The 23,108-nt window shown below is 42.0% G+C and overlaps 1 protein-coding gene across 1 annotated transcript in view; it reads left to right on the top strand.

Moving 5' to 3' along the window:
- The first annotated feature begins 4,894 nt into the window (after positions 1-4,894).
- The window catches only part of LOC126335781 (adenylate cyclase type 3), an 861,859-nt gene continuing 843,645 nt past the window's right edge, over positions 4,895-23,108 (top strand). Inside the window, exons 1-3 of the mRNA XM_049999243.1 lie at positions 4,895-4,957; positions 5,066-5,293; positions 5,414-5,590. Of these exons, the coding sequence (XP_049855200.1) occupies positions 4,895-4,957; positions 5,066-5,293; positions 5,414-5,590 (468 nt within the window). The remainder of the gene's footprint in view (positions 4,958-5,065; positions 5,294-5,413; positions 5,591-23,108) is intronic.

The raw sequence follows: 23,108 nt of genomic DNA, 5'->3' as shown, positions 1-23,108 counted from the left end.
GTGTGTCAGTTTAAGCACATTCGTGTATAATTGTTCAAAGAGGACGTTTCACAAAAAGCAGTCTTGTATAATTTTTCTAAGGGGACGTTTCAATTTTTTTTTTTCTTTGGCAGTGGGATAAGCATTATTAAAATCCTGGATGCCTCCCACAGGGAAGTCCCTGACCCTATGCTGAACGGTTTGTTTTGGGCCACACAATCGTAGGCTGGAGAGTTTCGGAGCCTCCATTTGAGCCTGACAGTATTGCTGACTCTTATCCTGTGTAGTCTCGTCCACTCAATTCTCTTTAGTCAGATCGTAGTATGTTGGTACATGGATCTTGAACACACTGATGTTTTATTGATGCAGCATTCCATCTATTGCACAGCTCTTGTTTAGTGTCAAACTTACTGTTGTTACTGCCATTACGCCACAGAGGAGCGGCTGATATCAAGCGGTCTGGAGGAGGGTCATTTAAGAGTGTACGAACTGGAAGGTTCTGGGGGTAATTGGTGTGATGGATCTTCCTCTATTCTCGGTTGGTGGCTTCTTGACGTCGCAGTTCATGTGGCGCAATATTACTGAAGGTAGGCAGCCAAGGGATCCACGTGGGTTTTAGTTTACCTGAAATAATTCTCACTGATTCTTTTAGATGGATGTCTAGTTTCCTTATACGAACACTATGCTGTTAGTGGGACACAGTATTGAGCTATTGGGTATATTAGTGTCAAAGCTGAATTTTGTAGAGTGAATGCTTCAGCACTCCAGATTGTGACAGCCAGTTTCTCTATGATGTTATTTCGGGTCTTTAAATTATGGCTTGAGTTTTCCAGGTGTCTTTTATAAGTTAAAGACCGATCGAGTGTGACACCAAGGTACGTAGTTTGGAAATTGTGCTCACAGAAGTTCACACTGAGCTATCGTTTTGCAAATCTGTTGTTTAAGTGGAGGATGCAGACTTGGCTGCACGTGGTTGGAGTTCCATGCTTTGTAATACGTGATGAGACTTGCTAAGCATCTAGACAATTTTCTGCTTCCTCGAGTGTGCTTGTTTGTATGGCTATGGCGTCATCGGCATAGCAAAACTTTTTGCTTGTAGTGTTTGACATGTAAGTAGTGGGTACTGATGACCTCAGATGTTAAGTCCCATAGTGCTCAGAGCCATTTGAACGATTTTTTTTTTTTTTTGTAAGTAGTGTACAGGTTGGAGAACCATAGCTAGGACGTGTCCTTGAAAGGTTGGTTAACGTATTTCCCACAAGTGTAATTAGTTTCTTACTTGATCACACACCACACCACCCGAACGTGGCTGCCTCTAATTTTTATCTGTTTATTCACGTGAACCTATGGTTATGAGACCTGCATTCTGACACAGACAATGAGCTGCAAAATAGCTTAAATAATTGGCTTAAAGCAGAGGTGACTGCCTCTGTGACAAGGCTATCGGGAAGTTAGTATAATGCTACGACACATATCTAATTCGGAGTGGTGACTGTGTAGAGAAATAGCTGGAAGGTATAGCTACATGCTGCAAATAAAACATTTTTGATTTTCTCTGTGGTTTCCATTCCGCGAGCGATCAGACATTGAGGAAAAACTTGGCACTTGTAGTACTCTTCATGCTAATTTGATGATTGCTACATAATTTGAAGGTGGAGGGGAGAAAGGAAATGAAAGGGAAGGAACTAATGATATCAGCTGCATCGGGACATCATGTGGAATCAGGCGCAAGAGTGAACATTCGGGCCAGATCCGGATTCGAAGCTGGGATCTCCCGCTTATTAAGTAGTTGCGTTAACCACTGCTTCAACCAAACACAGTGTCTACAGTAACTGCGCGGAAATCTCAGCACGATACGCGGCTGTCCCACACTCCCACCTACTGACAGCTATTCACAGTCCCCATTCATGTCCTCCATGCTTGCTAATTTTAGATTCCCGCTGGAGGTTGAACGTAAATGTGCATCCACACTGGAAGTTGGGGATTGATTGCTCATTGAGGCGAATCAATTGGACATGTCCAAAAGGACAGACCCTATGTGTTATCCCCAACTTTGAAACGTATTATGTAACTTGAGTGTGGATGGGGGGGGGGGGGGCAGGAAGGAAAGAAAGGAAATGAGCTAGTGATAGCAGCTGCATCAGGACTTGATGCGCAGCCAACGACGAAGAGCAAAAATCTGTGCCGGACTGGGATCTCCTGCTTACTGGGCAGCTGTGCCACCTGAACGCAGTGTTTATCGCAAATGCGCGGACTATCTCGGCACGAGACACGGCTCACACAACTCGCACTTAGTGCCGCTTCTCCGCGGTCTACGCCCATGTTTTCGATGCTCGCTAATTTTAGATTCCCACTGGAGGTTGAACGTGAATGAAAATCCGCATTGAAGAATGTGGATTCATTGCCCATGAGGGTGTATCAGCTGTATTAATGCGTTGTGTCTGCTCTTTGGCACATGTCTGAAAGAACAGATGCTCTGCATGATCCACAGCTGTGATACAGCTTATGTACGTTGAAGACGGAGGAAGAAGAACGAAAGGAAAGGGAAGGGAAGAAACCAATGATATCAGCTGCATCGGAAATTTGCGTGGAATGTGTGGCGATAAATGAACTTGTCGGTCAGATCGGGACTCGAATCTGGATTCTCGTGCTTACTAGGCAGTTGCGTTAACCACTGCACCACCCCGACACTGTGTTTATAGCAAATGCGCAGCCTGTCTCAGCACGCTCCCCGGCTGACCCACACTCCCATCTAGCGCCACCTATCCACAGTCCCTGTTCATGTGCCTCTATACTCGCTAATTTTAGATTCCACAGGAGGTCGAACGTAAATGTGCAACCCACTGAAGGTTGCGAATTTACTGCCCATCGAGGCGAATAAGTTTTATGGATGAGTGACGTATGTTCTTTCAGACACACCCGAAAGAACAGACAATAGGCATACATAGAATTTGATGATTGTTGCGTACCATCTGCATAACTGGCCGAATTTTATAGCCAGTAGTATAAAGGGTGAAAAGTATTTAAACCGACAAACTCTGGGAGGTTGTAGGGGACATCAAAACAAATATTTTTCCCCTCATGTCATTTTTTCCTATGTGGATTATTTAAACCGGTGGAGGCAGTATTACGCTATTCAGTTGTAGGCAACTGCTGTCCACTAGTGTAGTAGTGCATTGTCTCTGTTTAATAATGAGGCGATGCACCTGGAGGAGTACACTGATATGGTTGGTGCGTACTACGTAGCGCACCACAACGGAGGAGCTGTACAGCGGGTTTATCAACAACAATATCCTAATCGCCGTATCCCGCATCGTACGACCTTTGCTGCTGTGTACATACATCTGCATGAGTCTGGGTCATTTTGCAGATTACCTGGACAGGACGCCGTCGCACGGTAAGAACGCTGGAACTTGAGGAAGCTGTCTTGCAGCATGTGGAGCGGGATCCTTCAATCAGCACTCGTGCAATTGCACGTAACATGGGAACGAATCAGACGAATGTAAGAACAGTCTTTCGACAGCAATTGTTATGATCATTTCACTTACAGCGTGTCCACAACCTGGAACGTCCCGGTAGCTGAGTGGTCAGCCCGACAGAATGTCAATCCTAAGGGCCCGGGTTCGATTCCCGGCTGGGGCGGAGATTATCTCCGCTCAGGGACTTGTTGTTGTGTTGTCCTAATCATCACGATTTCATCCCCATCGACGTGCAAGTTGCCGAAGTGGCGTCAAATAAAAAATCTTGCACCCGGCGAACGGCCTATCCGACGGGAGGCCCTCGTCACACGACATTATTGTTATTACAACCTGGAACCAGTTGATTATCGACCCAGAGCACAGTTTTCGCAGTGATATCTCGAACAGTGTGCAATGTGTCCACCATTTCCATCCTCTGTGTTGTTTACCGATGAAGCAACGTTCGGGGGTGATGGAGTCTTCAACATGCACAATTCGCATGTTTGGAGTGAGGATAAGCCACATGCTGCAGTTACTAGCACTCATCAAATACGGTTCTTCGTTAATATGTAGGTCGGTGTTGTTGGGGACTGTTTAATTGGGCCGTATCTGCTACCTAGTTGTTATGTCTTGGTCATAAAAAATGGGAAAGTGTTTGTTGGTTTAATTAATTTGCCACCAGAGAAATCTGCTCTACCGGTTTGAATACTCCTGACAGGAAAAAATGACTTTAAGGAAAAATATTTGTTTTGATGTCTCGTATAACCTCCCAGAGTTTGTCGGTTTAAATACTTTTCACCCTGTAGATATAGTGTTGTTGTTGTTGTCTTCAGTCTTGAGACTGGTTTGATGCAGGTCTCCATGCTACTCTATCCTGTGCAAGCTTCTTCATCTCCCAGTACCTACTGCAACCTACATCCTTCTGAATCTTCTTAGCGTATTCATCTCTTGGTCTCCCTCTACGAATTTTACCCTCCACGTTGCCCTCCAATGCTAAATTTCTGATCCGTTGATACCTCAGAACATGTCCTACCAACCGGTCCCTTCTTCTTGTCAAGTTGTGCCACAAACTCCTCTTCTCCCCAATTCTAATCAATAGCTCCTCATTAGTTATGTGATCTACCCCTCTAATCTTCAGCAATCGTAGATATAGTAGTAGAAGATATTTCGTGCAACTGCTCGACAGGCCTCGTATTCGGAGAACGACAGCAGTAAACAGTGGCAGGTGGAGAAGCAGCCGGCCCAGGGGCTTTCCTTTGCGGCTCCGGCGGCGCGCCGTCTCGCCCCGTACCTGGGACGGCGCATGCGCGCTGAAGCGCGGGCTATTTATTCCGGCGTCGGCGGTCGCGCAGCAGCCAGCAGCCGGCCGGGCCACACGGCACAGGCGCCGTATTGATTGCCGGCGCCGAGCCTGCCGCGCCACCGGTGGGCCGCCAGTTCCAGCAGCGGCGCCCACCATGGAGGACACGGCGGCGGTGGCGGTGGCGGCGGCGGCGGCGGCCCCGGGCGACGGGCCCGGCGCGGAGAAGCCGGCCGGCGGCGACAAGGACGCCGAGGAGGCGGCGGGGGCGGCGTCGACGTCGGCGTCGGCGCGGCTGCGCTGCTGCGGCCGGCCCTGGTGGCTGCAGCGCGCGTTCGCCGACCCCACGCTGGAGCGCCTCTATCAGTCGTATAGCACGCGCCAGAAGCGCTCCGGCCTGCTGTGCTTCCTGTACGCCGCCACGCTGTTCGACGTGTACGTGGCCGTCGTGACGACGGGGCAGCAGGACAAGCTGCTGCGCTGGCTGGCGCTCGGCTTCCTGGGCGTCAACGTGCTGCTGCTGTCCGTCTGCTACTACAACCTGGGCACCGACTCGGCGGAGGGCGGCGGGGGCGGCGGGCGCGCCGGCCGCTGGGTGTCGGCCGCGTGGTGGGCGGCGCCGCACGTCGCCTGGCACCTGGCCACGGTGCAGCTGCTGGTGGCTCTCTTCCTGCAGCGGCGCGACGTGACGCCGCGCGACGCGCTCGGCTGGGCGCTGCTGCTCGACTACCTGCTGTTCGTGACGCTGCCGCTGCGGCTGCGCTTCTGCGCCGTGCTCAGCGCCGGCACCTGCGCCTCCTACCTCGTCACCGTCGCCGGGCTCGCCAGCAACGACGCCTACCTACCACAACAGGTAAACAACGCACTCGCACAGATACGCCGCCCGCGCACCGCTTCGCAGCTGGCCGCGTTGCTTAGTTACCGGCGACGCCGACGACCGCGCCGGACACTGTTACGCTTTTGTCTGCCCCACTCGGGAGAAAAGTATCCAGAAATGTACGGTAACATAGTCCACACAACAATTAAGCTGTAACAATGCCACTATATGAAACAAAGCGAATTAAATGAAAAAATAACAACCACATCGATGTGGAGAGCGTTTTAATACTTCCGACACGCTCCGCAAGCATCGTATGGTAATGGTTTCAACGTCTATAGTCACTCGGAATGTCACGTACTGAATACGTGACGAATTCTTTCGCTAGACGCTACTGCTAGACACTACTGCTATAAAAGAATACAGAATCTTCTCCTGTAACCAGTGTATCACGCAATAGCAGCTGTTCTAACGCATCTAGTAATATTTTCTTAACGACAAATGCTGTACTCAGTTATCCCTTATATTATGTATAATCTGCTTGATAAATATTACACACTCTTTCGTTGTTAGAGGAACCATAGCTTGTATTATACATTGTTACTGTACAGAAATTCCCAAAAAATCTAAAAAACATGTGATAGACATTTAAATTAAAAAAAAATATTGTGCAAATTCTTTGAGGCCGCATTAAGAGGTTATTTTATGCGGCAACGCAACCGGTTTCATACCACAACATGTGCATCGTCAGCTGATAGCCTGCATGGAAAACAAAAAATATTATTATAACATATTGTTAATGCATAGTGTACAATGGCGAGAAAATAGGAACACGTTTTTACTCACAATTTTTCACTTCATAAGGCGAGAGAAAATGTACGACGTCCAAAAATTCAAGCTGTAAACGGATTAGTTGCGTAATCTCTTACAAAGTTGTTCATTGAATAGCTGCACACCCAATTATACACCATAAGGTGAACGTAGGAAGCATCAAAACAAATGCTCCAATAATAAACCTAGGAACGAGAGTAAATCACTACAATTAAAACACGTAGGAAGGAAAACAGTGATGATAGGATGAAAACAGTGATAATTGGATACAGTGTAGTGAAAGATGTCACTCGCAAAAGCTGTGTTATAGTAGATTCAGAAGTCTAAAAAAACCGTAGTTCATGTAGACCACAAATAAGAGTCTCATAGCAATAACGACATATATTGTTGCCAGAAACCGAGATAGCTTCCAGTCTCTCTGCCCCGATAATTTAAAGGTATTATCCGACATGTGGTGCTGTTAACAACGGTACTGATGGCGTTTGCCCATGCTCAATACTTGTATAACCTAATCATCGTAACTGTTGCAACTGCGATGTTGATCGACGTATTCCTTATTGGCTCACCCGACATGATCCTTGGTGCTGTCACACAAGAGTAATGCGGAAACGTTCATTACTTGATAAAAATAAAAGAAAATTGAGTTTTTTTTACACATTCATTATTTGTGGTTGTGTTTAGGCCACGTTTATGAATGGTAGGGAATTTCACTGCGCACGCATTTGATTTGAAGCATGAATCATTGATATCAGTGTTCCCTTTATTCTTACCTGTCACACTGTCGCTTCGAGTATCATCTGGTTTGGCAAGAGAACTGCTGACTGAGAGTGCAAGGTTGACTGAGAAGTTTAGTGTCCCATGGGCGTTCTCGAAAAAAAGATGGAGAAAGAAATTGCTTCTGGTCTTGTTGAACGAAACAATTGGAAAGTATGGAAACTGTAATCAGAATGACTAGCTGAAGATATGAAGTCCATTCCTTTGGAATACGGTACAAGTACTTTTACTACTACCCTCCTCATACTGATTAACGTATGTCATTTATGACACTTGGCTAAAGGCAGAAACCTCCTGTATCTTGACAACTTTAAGAAATTCTCCACTATTTTTTGAGTCTGAAATCTACTACAAAAATCCAATAATTAGAAATAAGGAATGTTTGATGATCAAGAACATAGGTTGAAACTTATTATGAGTTATTGAAATATACAGTAGACACAAACGAATGGAAAACTTAATTCAGGATACTAGTTGACGTTATTTTAAATAATTTACTTTAAATCTTTCGTGTACTGTTTTGTTATCGGGAGAGCTCTTGCAGTAACTAAGATACTGCACTCGTAATTAGGAAGATCAGGATTCAAATATGATATAAATTTCTCTAGTCACCCTAAATACCTGCAGAAAGACGCCTAAGTGCTCTCTTAAACAAAACCTTCCCCCCCCCCCCCCCTCTTCTCATCTATGTCAGACAGCACAGTGTCTCAACCGAACTTGAAGTCTACATGGCAATGAATTATAATATTGCCAGATAGGAAACATGAGATGTTTTTACCAACCTCACTTTACTAAGACTACTGTCTTGACAAACACGACATTGGTGTCATTCCAAGTGTTTCAGTATCGGATTTTACTTGTTAACGAATGCTTTGATACTCAGATGACAGAAGACACGTGGTCTTTAACCACGTCGAAAAAGCACCTTGAACAGCAGAGTCTTTGACACTTGCGGTTACTTCTGACTCAGTACATTGCAGCTGCTGCTTTCTGTTTCCTCTATAACTAGTCTTTCCAGAATTTAATTCTTTGTTCGACGATTTCTTTCTCGGTTCACAAGTTTCATATTGTTACGTAGAGAAGATTACTGCTTCAAATGAGCACACCCGCAGGGACTAGAGACTTTGGTCATGATTGATATATGATGTATTTTTGCTGTTGCTACAAGACATCATATTTCGGCTGGAAGGAGCCGTTAACTGAGTATCTTCAAGTGTTATAAACTTTTGTGACTTTCTCGTTGTGTATCGTTTTTGAATTCCAGCGCCTACCTTCAGTAGCCCATGCTCTTCCACTGGAGTTACCATTGTACACTCAGGAACCACTCCAGTTTGGAGCCGTCTGTTTCTTGTGTCACGAACTTCTAAACTCCAAAAAGCCATTTGTACAATGCTGCCAACTCATGTACCTCGGAGAAAGGATGAATTTATTGGACTGCTTAAATATAAGCACCCTTGTTGTCTGGATGCAGTACGGGTCTCACTTCCACACAGTTTCAATGTGCAACAAAATTCAGACCAGCGTACACATACTATTTGCAACAAATTCCAAATTGAAGAATAAGAACATTCCCTTATTTTGAGACACGTCTGCAATTCTGACGGTGTAGCCATATCGTATTATGATAAAGCCGAAGCCTTCCCCTATTCATAACAGCGACTGGCAGGATGTTTTTGTACGTTATATTTGCGTCTTCGTTACAGTTAGTCACAAGCAGCATAGTAACAATAGTTTCGTGTAGCTCAATGGCCTGAGGCAAGTCTTTCAATAGAACGCCATTTCGGCAATTCACAAAGAGAAAACACCTATCTTGTTTTATAGTATCAAGTACAGAGCACAGTCTACACTGTGCATTTCTTATTGTAAGGACTGACCATCTTAAGATCTGAAATATGGAGTGGATGTTGATGTTACCGCTATCAGCTGGCGATCGACGTCAAAAAAAATTTCTGCCTGTGATAGCTTCCACCCTGTCCGCATTTCAAAACTCAAGCCGACCTTATTCATAGGTAACCGCTCTTTAAAATGAAAAGCAAAAGAACTACGTAGTCTAGAATAGTTGACATTATGCGAACATTGCAACATGTAATTTTTATTTTATTTTTCCGACTCGTAACCATACCTGGTGAGGATTCCAGTATCTGTCAGCTGTAGAGGTGCCCAATGAGAGACTGTGAAACCTTGGGCAACGTCAAACTGGACTCTGTAAGTGTTCGCCAACAACAGTTCACATGTTTACCCTGAAACAAGTCATAGAGAAGAAATGTAAATTCAGAATCTCTTGTGTGTAGATTTTCCAAAAGCGTATGATGGCATGATGAGAGACAGTTTGAAGGAAATAATTGCTCGGGCGGGAATGCCGGAAAAACTCTTCGTCCTAGTTAAAAAGTGGATATTAATAGTAAATATGTAGTGAGGGTGAAGAAGAAGAGTCATACCATGTTGTAGTAGAAAATGGAGTGAAGCACGTAGATTGTATAGTACCAATTCTGTTTAATCTGGAAGGAAATAAACCTTCAGAAATAAAAGTGGCTCTAAGCACTATTGGACTTAACATTTGAGGTCATCAGTCTCCTAGACTTAGAACTACTTAAACCTAACTAATCTAAGGACATCACACACATCCATGCCCGAGGCAGAATTAGAACTTGCGGCCGTAGCAGCAGCGCGGTTCCGGGCAGAAGCGCCTAGTACCGCTCGGTCACAACGGCCGGCTCAGAAATAAAAATACTGGTGTGAACGAAGTAATGCTTGTGTTGCTGTTAATGTTGTATTAGTGGGTAAAAGTTGGGAGGGAATAAGATGGGCTGATGGAACACGTGTAGACGAGGCAAGAGCAGTTGGTAATCAATCAACACTAAGGAAGTCTATGAAACTAAAAAACAAAGGAGAATGGGACAGAGATACCTTGACAGAGGTCCGTACGAAGCTGAAGTGAGTACCTGAGCACAGGAATAAACGGAAATAACGATACGAACGAAGAGATTCTAATAGTAACAAAGTCTCATGAGAGTTTCCTGTGCGCTTTGCAGAAAATGTGCTAGAGTGTGTAAAGCTATGGTCAGGGTCTTACATGGGTCAGGGGCTTGGACAATGAAGAAGAAAATAGTGGGTTAACTGACAATACTCGAAAATAACGTCACTAGGGCAATTGTTGGAACTGTAGAGGAAGAAGGGCAATACAGGAAAAGGAAGGAGACATACAGTACCTATGGAATGAAAGAGATGTAGCTACAATTATTAAGGCTAGGAAGCTTCAGTGACTGGAGAACGCACATGGACGAAAAGCAGGAGTTTATTTCACAAGGAAAAATGCTACATCTCCTGGCAAGGAGGAAAACATGGCACAGAAGGCGGGAAAGTGATACTACGAAATGCCTTTGATTCGAGTGGCCGGATGTATAAAGTTAGGTAGTCGTAATTATGTAAAAAATTGGAATGAAATTCCTATTTCCAAAGTTTCGGTGTACGGTAACAAACATGTAATTTACAATGCTCACTTAAAAATCAATATATTATGATAAAATCAATAAAAACACAAAACCTACTACCAAGAGTGTAACACGCGATAATCGGGAATGGATTTATATTTTATTTATAAGCGTAACATACAATAAAGTCTAAGAGACTGAAAGGAATAAGTATGAAAATGCTCGAAACAGATATATGTATGTATGCGGAATTTTCTCATCGGCAAAAAGTGATGACTGCTTCGGAAACTCATTATATGAAGTTACTTGGGAATGCACTGAGAAGCATCGATCGATAACACTGCGATAATTGTAGCAGAAAAGTGAATAACAGTCACCAGAAAGTCGAAATCGTGGCAGACACAACAAAAGGCAACTAACGTACCTAGTAGACAACAGGCAGGACATGATCAAAAATAGCGGGTGAACACCATACTGAAGGCGCAGTGCATCAGTATTATAGAAATATCTTCGGTAATAATACGAAAACTATGGTAAATGAGTGACTTCGAACGGCTCTTGGCTACATTCAGAGAGATTTCAAATGTGCTATCGTACAAAGTGGGCCATGTTATTTTTAGGCAGGAACACCCGAAAAGCATTAAACACCCGTCTGTGCCGTAGGGACCGCTGATCTATATAGCGGAAAGTGTGAACCAGTCGTCAGGTGATCTTGTGACATAATGAAAAGGACTTCGTTGTGATACTGTTATAGATGTCAGAGACAAAACGAGTCATAGACAGAAGCGGTTTTTCGTGATTTTATTCGAGCAAATTTATATGAGAAATTTTTTTTTGTGGTATGGGACCAAATTTCTGAGGTCATCGGACCCCACTTAATCTAACTTAAATAACTTACGCTATAGACAACACACACACCCATGCTCGAGGGTGGACTCAACCTCCGGCGAAGGGAGCCGCGCGAACCGTGCAAGGCGCTCAGACCGCGTGGCGTTGTGAGACAATAAAAACATAAACAACAGCAAAAATTAAAAAAGGAGGTTCAAACGATAGCTTACAAAACCGTTTAAAAAGGGAACATCGTTAGAATAACAAAGAGAGAATTGTACGTAAAACATAAGCGGTATATGGGCAAGTTGGTGGAACATGGTTTAAGGAAAGGGGTAAATGACTGGAAAAGCATAAAATGGAAAATCAATACAGACTGCTGAGCAAGGTATGATATACATCATAAAACCGATAGAAAAACTTACGCACATCAATAAACACCGACATCATTATCAAAATAGTAATCAGTCTTGAACAGGAAATACTATTCGGCGCTTTGCTGTTTCGTACTTCAGCATTCATCATCGTGTAACAATGGCGTGAATTTCAGGAACAACGTCCAGAGACAACACTACAAAAAAGACAGTGCAAGACAAGAAACATCTGTGTAATCTAATAACGAAAACTATATGTCGTTGAAGTAAATGAAAGATAAATCTTTTAATACGAAGAATTTGCTAAGAATTTTGTGATCTTAAACCTCTACCGATAACTGGAGTGACCAGAACTGTCTCTGTGACTCATGACAAAGCGGTGCAACATGAAAAGAGCGAAAACCAAAACAGAAAAAATTCTGAATCGGTATCTAAGAGAAGGGCGGGAATTACATTAGAAGAGACTAATTAAGATAACTATATGTACCACATTTTACACAGGACGAGAACGTACAAAAATTTATTTAAGAGATCCCGATACACATAGAAATACATCAAATGAGTCAAGGGCGTGTAGAGTGTAAATAAGTGGCACTGAGAGAAGCTTAAAGAACTTTCTTTAAATCTAAATCACTGTAGAGCCTGGGTAAAGTGGAGCTCGGTCTGAATATTAGTTCTGAAGCATCAATAACTTTTATAAAACCACTCTTGTCACTTTTTCTCCGCTGTTCGATTTTTTACTATTCATCCAGTCGATGTTTTAAACTTTCCCTAATACAAGTACATAGGAGCTGGGTCTGTGACGTTTTGTTACCTTACGCAATTCTCTTTTAGATATGATTAGGCACTATTTTGTAAGTGATTTTCATGACCAGGAAACCGGTTGTATTAATGTCTACCTGTAGTTGCTGCAGGTTATTTGCACTATCAGTAAACAGAATAATTTCATTGACATAATGGGAATTATTTAAAATGTTTCATTAACAAGTATCAGTTTTTCGTTTTCTTAATTTAGGAATCTGTAAACTTCGCCTAGGGCTTATGAGAATAGTTTTGTTGATATTGACTCTCAAGGCCTGATTCTCCGTCAATTTCGAATTTTTCGCTATGCTCCTGCAGTACTATGTAAGCTTCAGTACACCTTTATTTAGCTGATAGAGAAGTGGAAAGAATGAGAAAAAGTTTCCTTTACTAAGTGGAATATATGTAACAAACCATTGACGTACTGCGAACGCAACATTTTAAGATAATTTCAAGTGGATGTTCGTAAATTTTGTGGTTCGGTTCTCTACTGAGATGAGGAGGTGTCGTTTCATGTACAACGCATACGTTATTAAGATGATTTATCAGAATACTCATAAATAAATAATAATGAAAATTTAGTTATTGAGTAATAGGGTAAATTGGATGATTTCCCTGTAGTACGTTTCAGGCTTAAATTACCGTTAAATTACATTCACTTAGGTTTTTCTTCACCAAACCGTACCCGATTCATGTCACTACCGTCCCTCAAACCTATACCCTAACATATATCATATGACCAAATCGCAAGCTGGAATGAAGTACTTGCGAAGTATAAAAAAACCAGATGGAAAACTCTTCATTTTTGTATCGGCTGCCAGTGTCAAAATCATAGTTCACACCGAAGAACCTATAGCTTCAATAAATTTGGCAACAACGGACGTGACGAACGTGGTACGTCACAGAAAGTTTGATTTAACAAAATTTTGTCTTTTTTCTTGAACATTCAAGGCACTTAGACATTACGTGGCTTACAAACCACTCGTTCGACCTATAGTTTAGTATTGCCCATCAGTGTGGGATCGGTACCAGATCGGGTTGACGGAGGAGAGAGAGAAGATCCAAAGAAGAGCGGCGCGTTTCGTCAGAGAGTTATTTGGTAAGCATGATAGCGTTACGGAGATGTTTAGCATACTCAAGTGGCAGACTCTGCAAGAGAAGCGCTCTGCATCGCGGTGTAGCTTGCTGTCCAGGTTTCGAGAGGGTGCGTTTCTGGATGATGTATCGAATATATTGCTTCCCTCTATTTATACCTCCCGAGGAGATCACGAATGTAAAATTAGAGAGATTCGAGCGCGCACGGAGGCTTTCCGGCAGTCGTTCTTCCATGCGAACCATACGCGACTGGAAAACGAAAGTGAGGTAATGACAGTGGCACGTGAAGTGTCCTCAGCCACACACCGTTGGGTGGTTTGCGGAGTATAAATGTAGATGTAGATGTACGTTGTCTGAATTAAGGCAGTTATGAGGACTTACAGCTAAAAAAAAAAAAATTCTGTCAATAACTTAAAACTAAGAAACAAGAATCTATAATGGAGAATACGCCACCGTATTTCGTATGTAAAAATCAGATTCAACATGGCATGGTTGTAGATAATAATACTGAATTCTGAATGTTCATGCCATGTGATAACCCTTTTATTAGCATTAAGAATCACAGGAGTAAATATTTAAACATTTCAGACAATATAAGGCTAATAATCAGCAAGCGTTATTACGGTTATCTGCATTCTTGTCGTCATAGATAAGATATTGGCATACTGTAAGTAGTTTATAAACAATTAATTCGTGCTGTTTTTTTGGTCCTCCCTTACGATTTTTTGTGGATAAAATGTATTTTTTCGTTAATCAACTTCTTACATTAAAGAAATATTTCCTTTGCGAACAAAATGTATTTCATAATTGTTTAGACTTACTTTCGTTAATTCTCAAACGCGGTAGTGCCGTATTTTTTATTCTGCCCTATGAAATTACATGCGTACAGATAAAGCCAAATATGTAGAAATTTCTCGTTAAATGGAGTAGATTCTGTACTTGGTTTTTCTGTCTTAGGCAAATTCAGTCATTTCATTTATGATTTATAAATTATATTATTTAGGTAGATACTCTGATAAAACAAATATCATCCTAAACAGCTCATACTTAACAGGTCTTCTGGTGTTCCTTTCTGGTTACCAATATGGTTCAAAAAGTTAACAGTAGAGTTTTAAACAAGGACTTACACTACAGTTATTTCTTTGCTGCAGTTGCGATACTTTTGTCAATTTCGAGACGGAGACATTTCTTTGAAGTTAGTGCCTAAACACAAGTGTCTCCTTGATTATTCCTTTTTCTTTTTTTAATAGGTCGGTATAATCAACGCTCAAAGGAGCTAAGGTAATATTACCTTCTAGAATAACATTATTGCGGTTACACCTCAATGAAAAAATAGTTGTAGGTACCACAATTCAGAAAGGTATAAAAAGTCAACATTCATTGATCTCATAAAGTTTACTATTCATACTGCGAGCCTGTCTCTTCACTGTAGACGTGCTACTCTGTACCATACTGCTGATTACCGACTGCCTTCCTAATGTATTGTCATTTTCCGATGTATTATTCCACCTAACGTCACTGATGCGTTTCTCACAGAAGTGCAAACTGTATTGTACCAGAAGCTCCTAAATTTTCTTACAGTTTTTCTCACTGTTTTATTTATTTACTTTTTGTGAACAATTAGATAACGTAAGATTTTAAAGTAGCCTCTGTCTTTTCTGCATTATATGTGCTTTCCAAGAAGACTCTTAGTAAGATGAATATTTTGCGTAGCTGAATCGATAGGAATCGGCCGATACTGCTCAGTTTCCGCTCACTGTAAACATTGCCTAACAGACAGTACAGTTTTTTGTGCGTATAATATGTCTATGAATAAGATGATTTCAAACTCAGATATTCCTAACATTTCAGGAATCACTGACTCCCTGAGATGCGTCTGCTTTCGCAGATTTAGATGTGCTAAACGTACTGCTGTCTGCTCTCTGAAGCTGCCAGCGACAGTAAATCAGTCAGCAGCGACCGACGTCACAGAACTAGTCTCGATCATGTAGCTCCATCAGCAACCTGCTGTGAGTGCTCTGGTTTCTAATGCATTATTTATAATTTTGCTGTAATTCTGCTGGGGTTAACGTCAACAAGCAGTCGCCGACTCAAAGAACTGCTGCTCGTTTCGTGTTCTCTTAATTTGTCGAGCTTCCCCTTCTTTGTATGATCTCTTATTTCTTCATTAAGCTCCAGACCTTATATAAATTCTCGTCAGGGTCAGAGTTGCAATTTAATTTCTGAATTCTAAATCTTTGAATAAATATGACTTAGTGCAGTGTACCAAATATTTCCGAAGCGTATCTTCTAGTTTTCATGAATCCGTACGCTGTAACGATTTGAAGCTCGTCCAAGTCATGCTTCTGCATTTTTTCATCCACGCTATATTCTGCAATAATTACTTCTTTTCTCACATCTTCTATAGTGTTTCATTTCGCCACATGTATCAGTTATATACCTATTTCATACATTATATCGATTTACTCATATGGCTTTTGTATTAAGGAGTCATCTGGTTGTAAAATATGCGTAACGGTGGATGGAAATGACATTATTTGTGATTTGAGAAGAATAATTCCGTTAATGCATTTCTCTCCGAAAGTCTGTTTGTCACTCAGATACCCATTCGTAACTGGCACGTCCAGTCTCCCTGATGATGATGTTTCTCTATGTTTCGGATATTATATAATCATTATATCTCCAGTTTCTTCATCTCTGCTTTCAAATATTTAAATATTTATTAATGGCGTGACGTCCGTTGTCTTTCGAATTTTATTGCCTTTAATAATAGGTGTGTATCTCTTTGAATTTCAGTGAACTTTCCCGTGAAAAAGACAAGAGTGTCCTTAAATGTTTATTTTCAACTGCTTTGCTTTTTTAAAGAAATATGTGGTTAGGGAAATGAGATTAACTTGATGTAGAGGAGAGTCTGTGATTTAGAGGATAGTGTGCAGTCGCCAAAGCAAAACTGTTCGCACGGAAAATGGTTAATACCAATCTGCCATTCTCAGTATGTCCAACTTTGTTGTTACAAATTGTGGCAACAGCTCATGTTGGGCTATAGCGGCAACATACTACCATACCAGTGAGACGTGCTATACAGAGCATTAGAAATTGAAACCAAACATCATACATGGAAATATAGGATGTCGAAAGCGATCAGAAATATACATTGATTTAAGCGGCAGCACTAGACGCAGTCAGCAAAATACGTCAATGTCCCTGCGCAAGAAGCTCACAGTCAAGGTGCATGATCGTCATCCAGGCAGTATTTTTTATGCCCCGTCGTGATAGGTGCCAACGGTCTTTCTGTGGTAGCTTGTCTTGATGAGTACAATATTGGTGTGTACTTATAGTCTTTAAGATTTACAGTATTACAAAACGCACAAATTTTTAACCAAATTCATCCATGAAACATTCGTTTCATAGGAGTGGGACAGTATTATTATTCCGACGAGTAAATAGTTTTATCAGTTAAACGTCTAGCAAACTTTTATGTTTTATGAATCTCGTATTTCAAATGTAGGAGAGAGTAACTAATTCAACAATTCGCACACAATCAGATCCAAATTGAAGTGCCAAAGAGAAAGTTTTGCTTGTATGCATAGAACTATTTACATAAGCAGCAGGTAGAACGGGGAAGCAGACGCAGCAGAAAAAATAATTAAGATGAAATTAAGTAAGAGAGAAAATTTTTTAATGATGAACTCATAAAGGTTAGTCTCGAATAAAATTAAATAATTTGTGGGGAAAGTAAGTTCATCTCTTCAGCGTACCGGATCCGAATAAGATGTTAAAATTCTGTCAGGTAATATTTATTAAAACACGTTAGGACAAGTATAGTGATCCGAAAAACGTAAGCAGGTACGAAACTGCACGATATTCCAGTTGAAATGAAAAGCGTAGAGTATCGTTTTCCAACAGAAATTCCCTAAATTCTAAGGAAAGTAGAACTCAATAATTTCGGGGGTCTGTGGGTAACGAACTACAGACGCCAGATGACATAATGCACTACGCTTTGCCTTACTACAAATAGAATTTAATTTGAGAGAATGACTTCTAATTAGACATTGTTTTTAATTTGCCCACAAAATGCTGTCATTACATAAAATCATTTCGAATATAGAGGAAAGGTCTCTTTTACAGGAGACTTCGCTAATGAAAGCAGTAGAGGTGGGAAAACTCGTTCATTTTCGGGAAACAAGTTCACTGGTGATCGTTTCATTTTTTATTCGCTCGTCATTCCTTTTTATCTGATGGTGCGCTATATGGAATTTAGATAAATTTCCCGAAAAAATATCAAATACCGTAAGTATTACTTTTGCGTGATAAGTTCATTGATTACCTACTGTAAATAAATGTTCACTTACTTACCCGAATGTGTTCTCAGAACGCTTCATACTCGTATTATTCGGATGACGTGACGGGCCAGTGGCCTCAGGCTACGAAGGTAGAGCCCAGTACAACCCGAGTGGACGTACGAATCACGGAACCCATTTACGACCCAGAACAGGCAACTCCAGTCGCCATCTAGTATCAAAGATACCTTGCAGTCGTAACAAGTACAATATTTTGGGTTTCTGCTTGTTTACAGAAAATTATGTGTACCTGCGTAGGCGTTAGTAGCATGAAATAAATGGAAGTAAACTATCACTTGCCAAACCAACATTAATAGTTTCCTTCTACAATATACGAGTTTGTAAATTAACTACGCACCAAAGTGCTATGCCGTGGAAAGTGGAGATTAATTTGAAAAATTAACGACGACTTCCAGCACACCTTAAAATTCATGGTGAAACCTTCAGCTGTCCTTTATTTTGCAAAATTCGCTACCAGTTTCGGTCAATGACAGTTAGTAGCGAATTGTGCAAAATAAAGGACAGCTGAAGGTTTCACCATGAATTTTAACAATTATTTGGCGGCTGAATTTCCCACCTGCAAACATACATAAATTCCAAGTCATGAGCTGAGAAACTGCATACTAAAATTAGAACGGCAGCAACTGCATAAATATGCTGGGAGATCGTCAAAACTTAACAAGTGAAAAGAAACGAAATTTTTTTTCAAAGCCTTGACGAATTAGCACACGCCATTGCTTTGAAGATATTTATAGTCGAAATAGATACCCAGCTTTTGATCATTCAGCAGCTAAAAAGCACCCAAGGTACATGTATGGAATCAATTATCATTTATTCAAGAAAGAGAACTTCTGAGCGAGAGTAAGCAACCAGTCGAGAATGAAACGAATGTGAAAATGATAAAATCCTACAATAACTTATTAATGTACTTAAAAGATAAATTTTACACACTCATGTATTTGAAAATAAAAGAATAATCCACTACTAGTACAATGCTGCTAATTTTACGGATATTTCTATGAAACTTACACTCATTGGCTCTTCTGGGACATTATTAGTCTCTGTCACAATGGCATGAACTACGACCTCCTTTAGAGGTGCATATGTTTTGATTGAAAACATTTTGGAAAAAGATCTCTTGCATTTACTTTGCAGGCATAAGGCATATGAGACGATTATGTTTATAGTTTTTGAATTAACTGCGAATACTCTTGTCGAACAGGTATCTCATGGAGTATCTTCCCGTGGTAAAAAAAAAAAAAAAAAAAAAAAAATCCATCGTGAAAGCTGAATAGCGGAAACTATTAATGTATTGAAAGAGTTTCCTTTCCTTGACGATCATAAATTGTGACAACAAGAACAAACTTCAATTTTTCTTTTTTTTTTTCGAAACATGATCCTCTGCCGCTTTATAAGCCGAAACTCCGTATTTGGATTTCAGAACTCTTTCAAAACTCCATATTCATATATCAAGTTGTCGATAGTGACATCCCGTGCTTTACAAAAACTGAAATATTTATGGTTCCTGTCCCGCCTTAATCTTCTGAATCACAAGTTAAGCCAGTCAGTACACTGAATCGTAAAGCCGAACCAACAGACGAGGATACACTAGGATCAAGTATGAATCGATCAAATCTCATAAATTGTAACTAATTTGATTCTAGAATAAGAGTATATTTAAACAATTTGATCTGAGTGACAAGTCCGTTAACATAGCTTCTTCACAGTGACAAGTAAATGAAGATCATCCCTCTACGTGTAGTTACTGAACTAATCGTAAGTTATCCGATTGAAACAGTCGTCAAGTTCATGGACCGCAGTAATAGATAAAATACAAAACGACTAAGGGACAGAAGCTATATCTATTTCAGTTTGTGCCTGAGTATCCCTTTCAGATCCCAGGCAAAAAAAAGACACGTAATTGGAGAATACGAATTTTTGAAAGAAAGTGCAATTTTCTTATTATACACTCCTGGAAATCGAAATAAGAACACCGTGAATTCATTGTCCCAGCAAGGGGTAACTTTATTGACACATTCCTGGGGTCATACACATCACATGATCACACTGACAGAACCACAGGCACATAGACACAGGCAACAGAGCACGCACAATGTCGGCACTAGTACAGTGTATATCCACCTTTCGCAGCAATGCAGGCTGCTATTCTCCCATGGAGACGATCGTAGAGATGCTGGATGTAGTCCTGTGGAACGGCTTGCCATGCCATTTCCACCTGGCGCCTCAGTTGGACCAGCGTTCGTGCTGGACGTGCAGACCGCGTGAGACGACGCTTCATCCAGTCCCAAACATGTGCAATGGGGGACAGATCCGGAGATCTTGCTGGCCAGGGTAGTTGACTTACACCTTCTAGAGCACGTTGGGTGGCACGGGATACATGCGGACGTGCATTGTCCTGTTGGAACAGCAAGTTCCCTTGCCGGTCTAGGAATGGTAGAACGATGGGTTCGATGACGGTTTGGATGTACCGTGCACTATTCAGTGTCCCCTCGACGATCACCAGAGGTGTACGGCCAGTGTAGGAGATCGCTCCCCACACCATGATGCCGGGTGTTGGCCCTGTGTGCCTCGGTCGTATGCAGTCCTGATTGTGGCGCTCACCTGCACGGCGCCAAACACGCATACGACCATCATTGGCACCAAGGCAGAAAAGACTCTCATCGCTGAAGACGACACGTCTCCATTCGTCCCTCCATTCACGCCTGTCGCGACACCATTGGAGGCGGGCTGCACGATGTTGGGGCGTGAGCGGAATACGGCCGAACGGTGTGCGGGACCGTAGCCCAGCTTCATGGAGACGGTTGCGAATGGTCCTCGCCGATACCCCAGGAGCAACAGTGTCCCTAATTTGCTGGGAAGTGGCGGTGCGGTCCCCTACGGCACTGCGTAGGATCCTACGGTCTTGGCGTGCATCCGTGCGTCGCTGCGGTCCGGTCCCAGGTCGACGGGCACGTGCACCTTCCGCCGACCACTGGCGACAACATTGATGTACTGTGGAGACCTCACGCCCCACGTGTTGAGCAATTCGGCGGTACGTCCACCCGGCCTCCCGCATGCCCACTATACGCCCTCAATCAAAGTCCGTCAACTGCACATACGGTTCACGTCCACGCTGTCGTGGCATGCTACCAGTGTTAAAGACTGCGATGGAGCTCCGTATGCCACGGCAAACTGGCTGACACTGACGGCGGCGGTGCACAAATGCTGCGCAGCTAGCGCCATTCCACGGCCAACACGTCGTACCGCAGAAATTACAACTTCAGTGGGGGACACTCGAGCACCAGCCCTATAGTATCGCGCCTTCGCTCCCTTAAAAAAAGTATTGAAAGATCGACGATTCCTGTCGGATGAGACTGTCCGTCTGGAAGTCACGGACGTCTTCTCGCAGCGGTACACGGAGATTTACCAAAGGGGTTGTAGCGCGGGTTTAGCCGAGCTGTCTGAGGCGCTGCAGTCATGGACTGTGCAGCTGGTCCCGCGGAGGTTCGAGTCCTCCTTCGGGCTTGGGTGTGTGTGCTTGTCCTTAGGATAATTTAGGTTAAGTAGTGTGTAAGCATAGCGACTGATGGCCTTAGCAGTTAAGTCCCATAAGATTTCACACACATTTGAACATTTGAACCCAAGGGGTATCTTCAATCTGGTGTGTCATTGGGTTAACTACCTCACGCGGATTTTGCCTGATTGGCATACCGATTCTGGACTGTGCGGCCTTGGAACGGAAACTCTTTGATTGCCACTTATAATTACGTTAAAGATATTTGGTGGATATTGTTAATTCATTAGCTACAGAGCTTTATGATGGGTAAAGCTCTTTGTATTTTTAAAACTAGTTGCATAACGCGTGGATGGTTAGACATGCTTCACCAAGCGTGCCCCATCTTCTGCCTTGTATGGAAGGCGGGTTTTTGTCACGGCAAACATGATGTTTGCCAATGAACTGACTTTCTTTAATGTCCTAACGATTTCTCATTTCTTTTACTTGCCTATACCATCTCTTTCGAAATGTTTGTAACTTGTAACTGGTATTGGATAATACTACTTCTTAATCTGATTTCATTGCTGGTTATTGGTATGTAGTAGAGCAATAATGAAACAGACTGTACTTTAAACACAATATTTGCAATATTTTCTCTATTGTAACATCTGTAAATTTGAATAGAATATTTGTTCCTAGGTACATGACCACGCCGAACCTTGAAACAGTCATTTACTTTAGGAAAAAACTTACTTTTTCAGTGCATTTTTTGTTGTTTCCGAAAAAGGCTGCAGCAAACATAAAATGAATGCTGTCATTCCAGAAGCGGAAATTTGAAAAGCGTTCCAAGGTATAACATTGTCCTCTACCCAAAGTCTACGTTAGGTGTAGCATGTCAGTAATCGAAATTTTAGCAGTTACTGGTATCCTAAGTGATGCATTCATGTATACACTGAAAGGTGACAACCGCTATGCCACTGGCTTTGACTTGCCAACACTTTTGCGCTATATTTACCCGTATTGCTTTCCGGATTTTGTTATTTCTTCGCTGAGGTAGGTATCTAACTAGTTGCTAGCAGGCTATCAGATTGCAGCCTACACCTCTTCATAAAACTGAACGAGATAGCAATGGTGTGACACAGATAAGAGAACTGTTAACATGCTTTACCGTTCTGTTAAATAAAAATACCTAGCAACTGCTTCTTATCTCAGTATTTTACATTTTATACACAGTTTTGGTTTTTATCGCTACCAGATTTATTTTTGTTGTGTGGTGTTCTCTGCATTGTGCGTTTTTGTAGACACTGTTTCATCGCTTGTTTTGTCAGTTTCTTATTCATCCAGTGCCACTAACAGTTGAAATGTTCCTGAATGCTTTACGGAAGAATTACTTCGATGTGTTTTTCTCTTTTGTGCCTCGCTCGCTATTTTATATTTTCGTTCTTTTCGTCTTGACTGTTTAATGGAACTTAGTAACTTACCTGCGCGGAGTAATGCCATAGTGGTTTTTCTAGTGACTGTTGTGACTGAACTGTCAGTCCCAGTTATTATGTGACACTAAATTCGTAATTTTTACTATATTTT

Source organism: Schistocerca gregaria, chromosome 2 (assembly GCF_023897955.1).
Source record: "Schistocerca gregaria isolate iqSchGreg1 chromosome 2, iqSchGreg1.2, whole genome shotgun sequence".
In the NCBI taxonomy this organism is placed as follows: Eukaryota; Metazoa; Arthropoda; class Insecta; order Orthoptera; family Acrididae; genus Schistocerca; species Schistocerca gregaria.
This window is presented reverse-complemented; position numbering and strand designations above follow the sequence as displayed.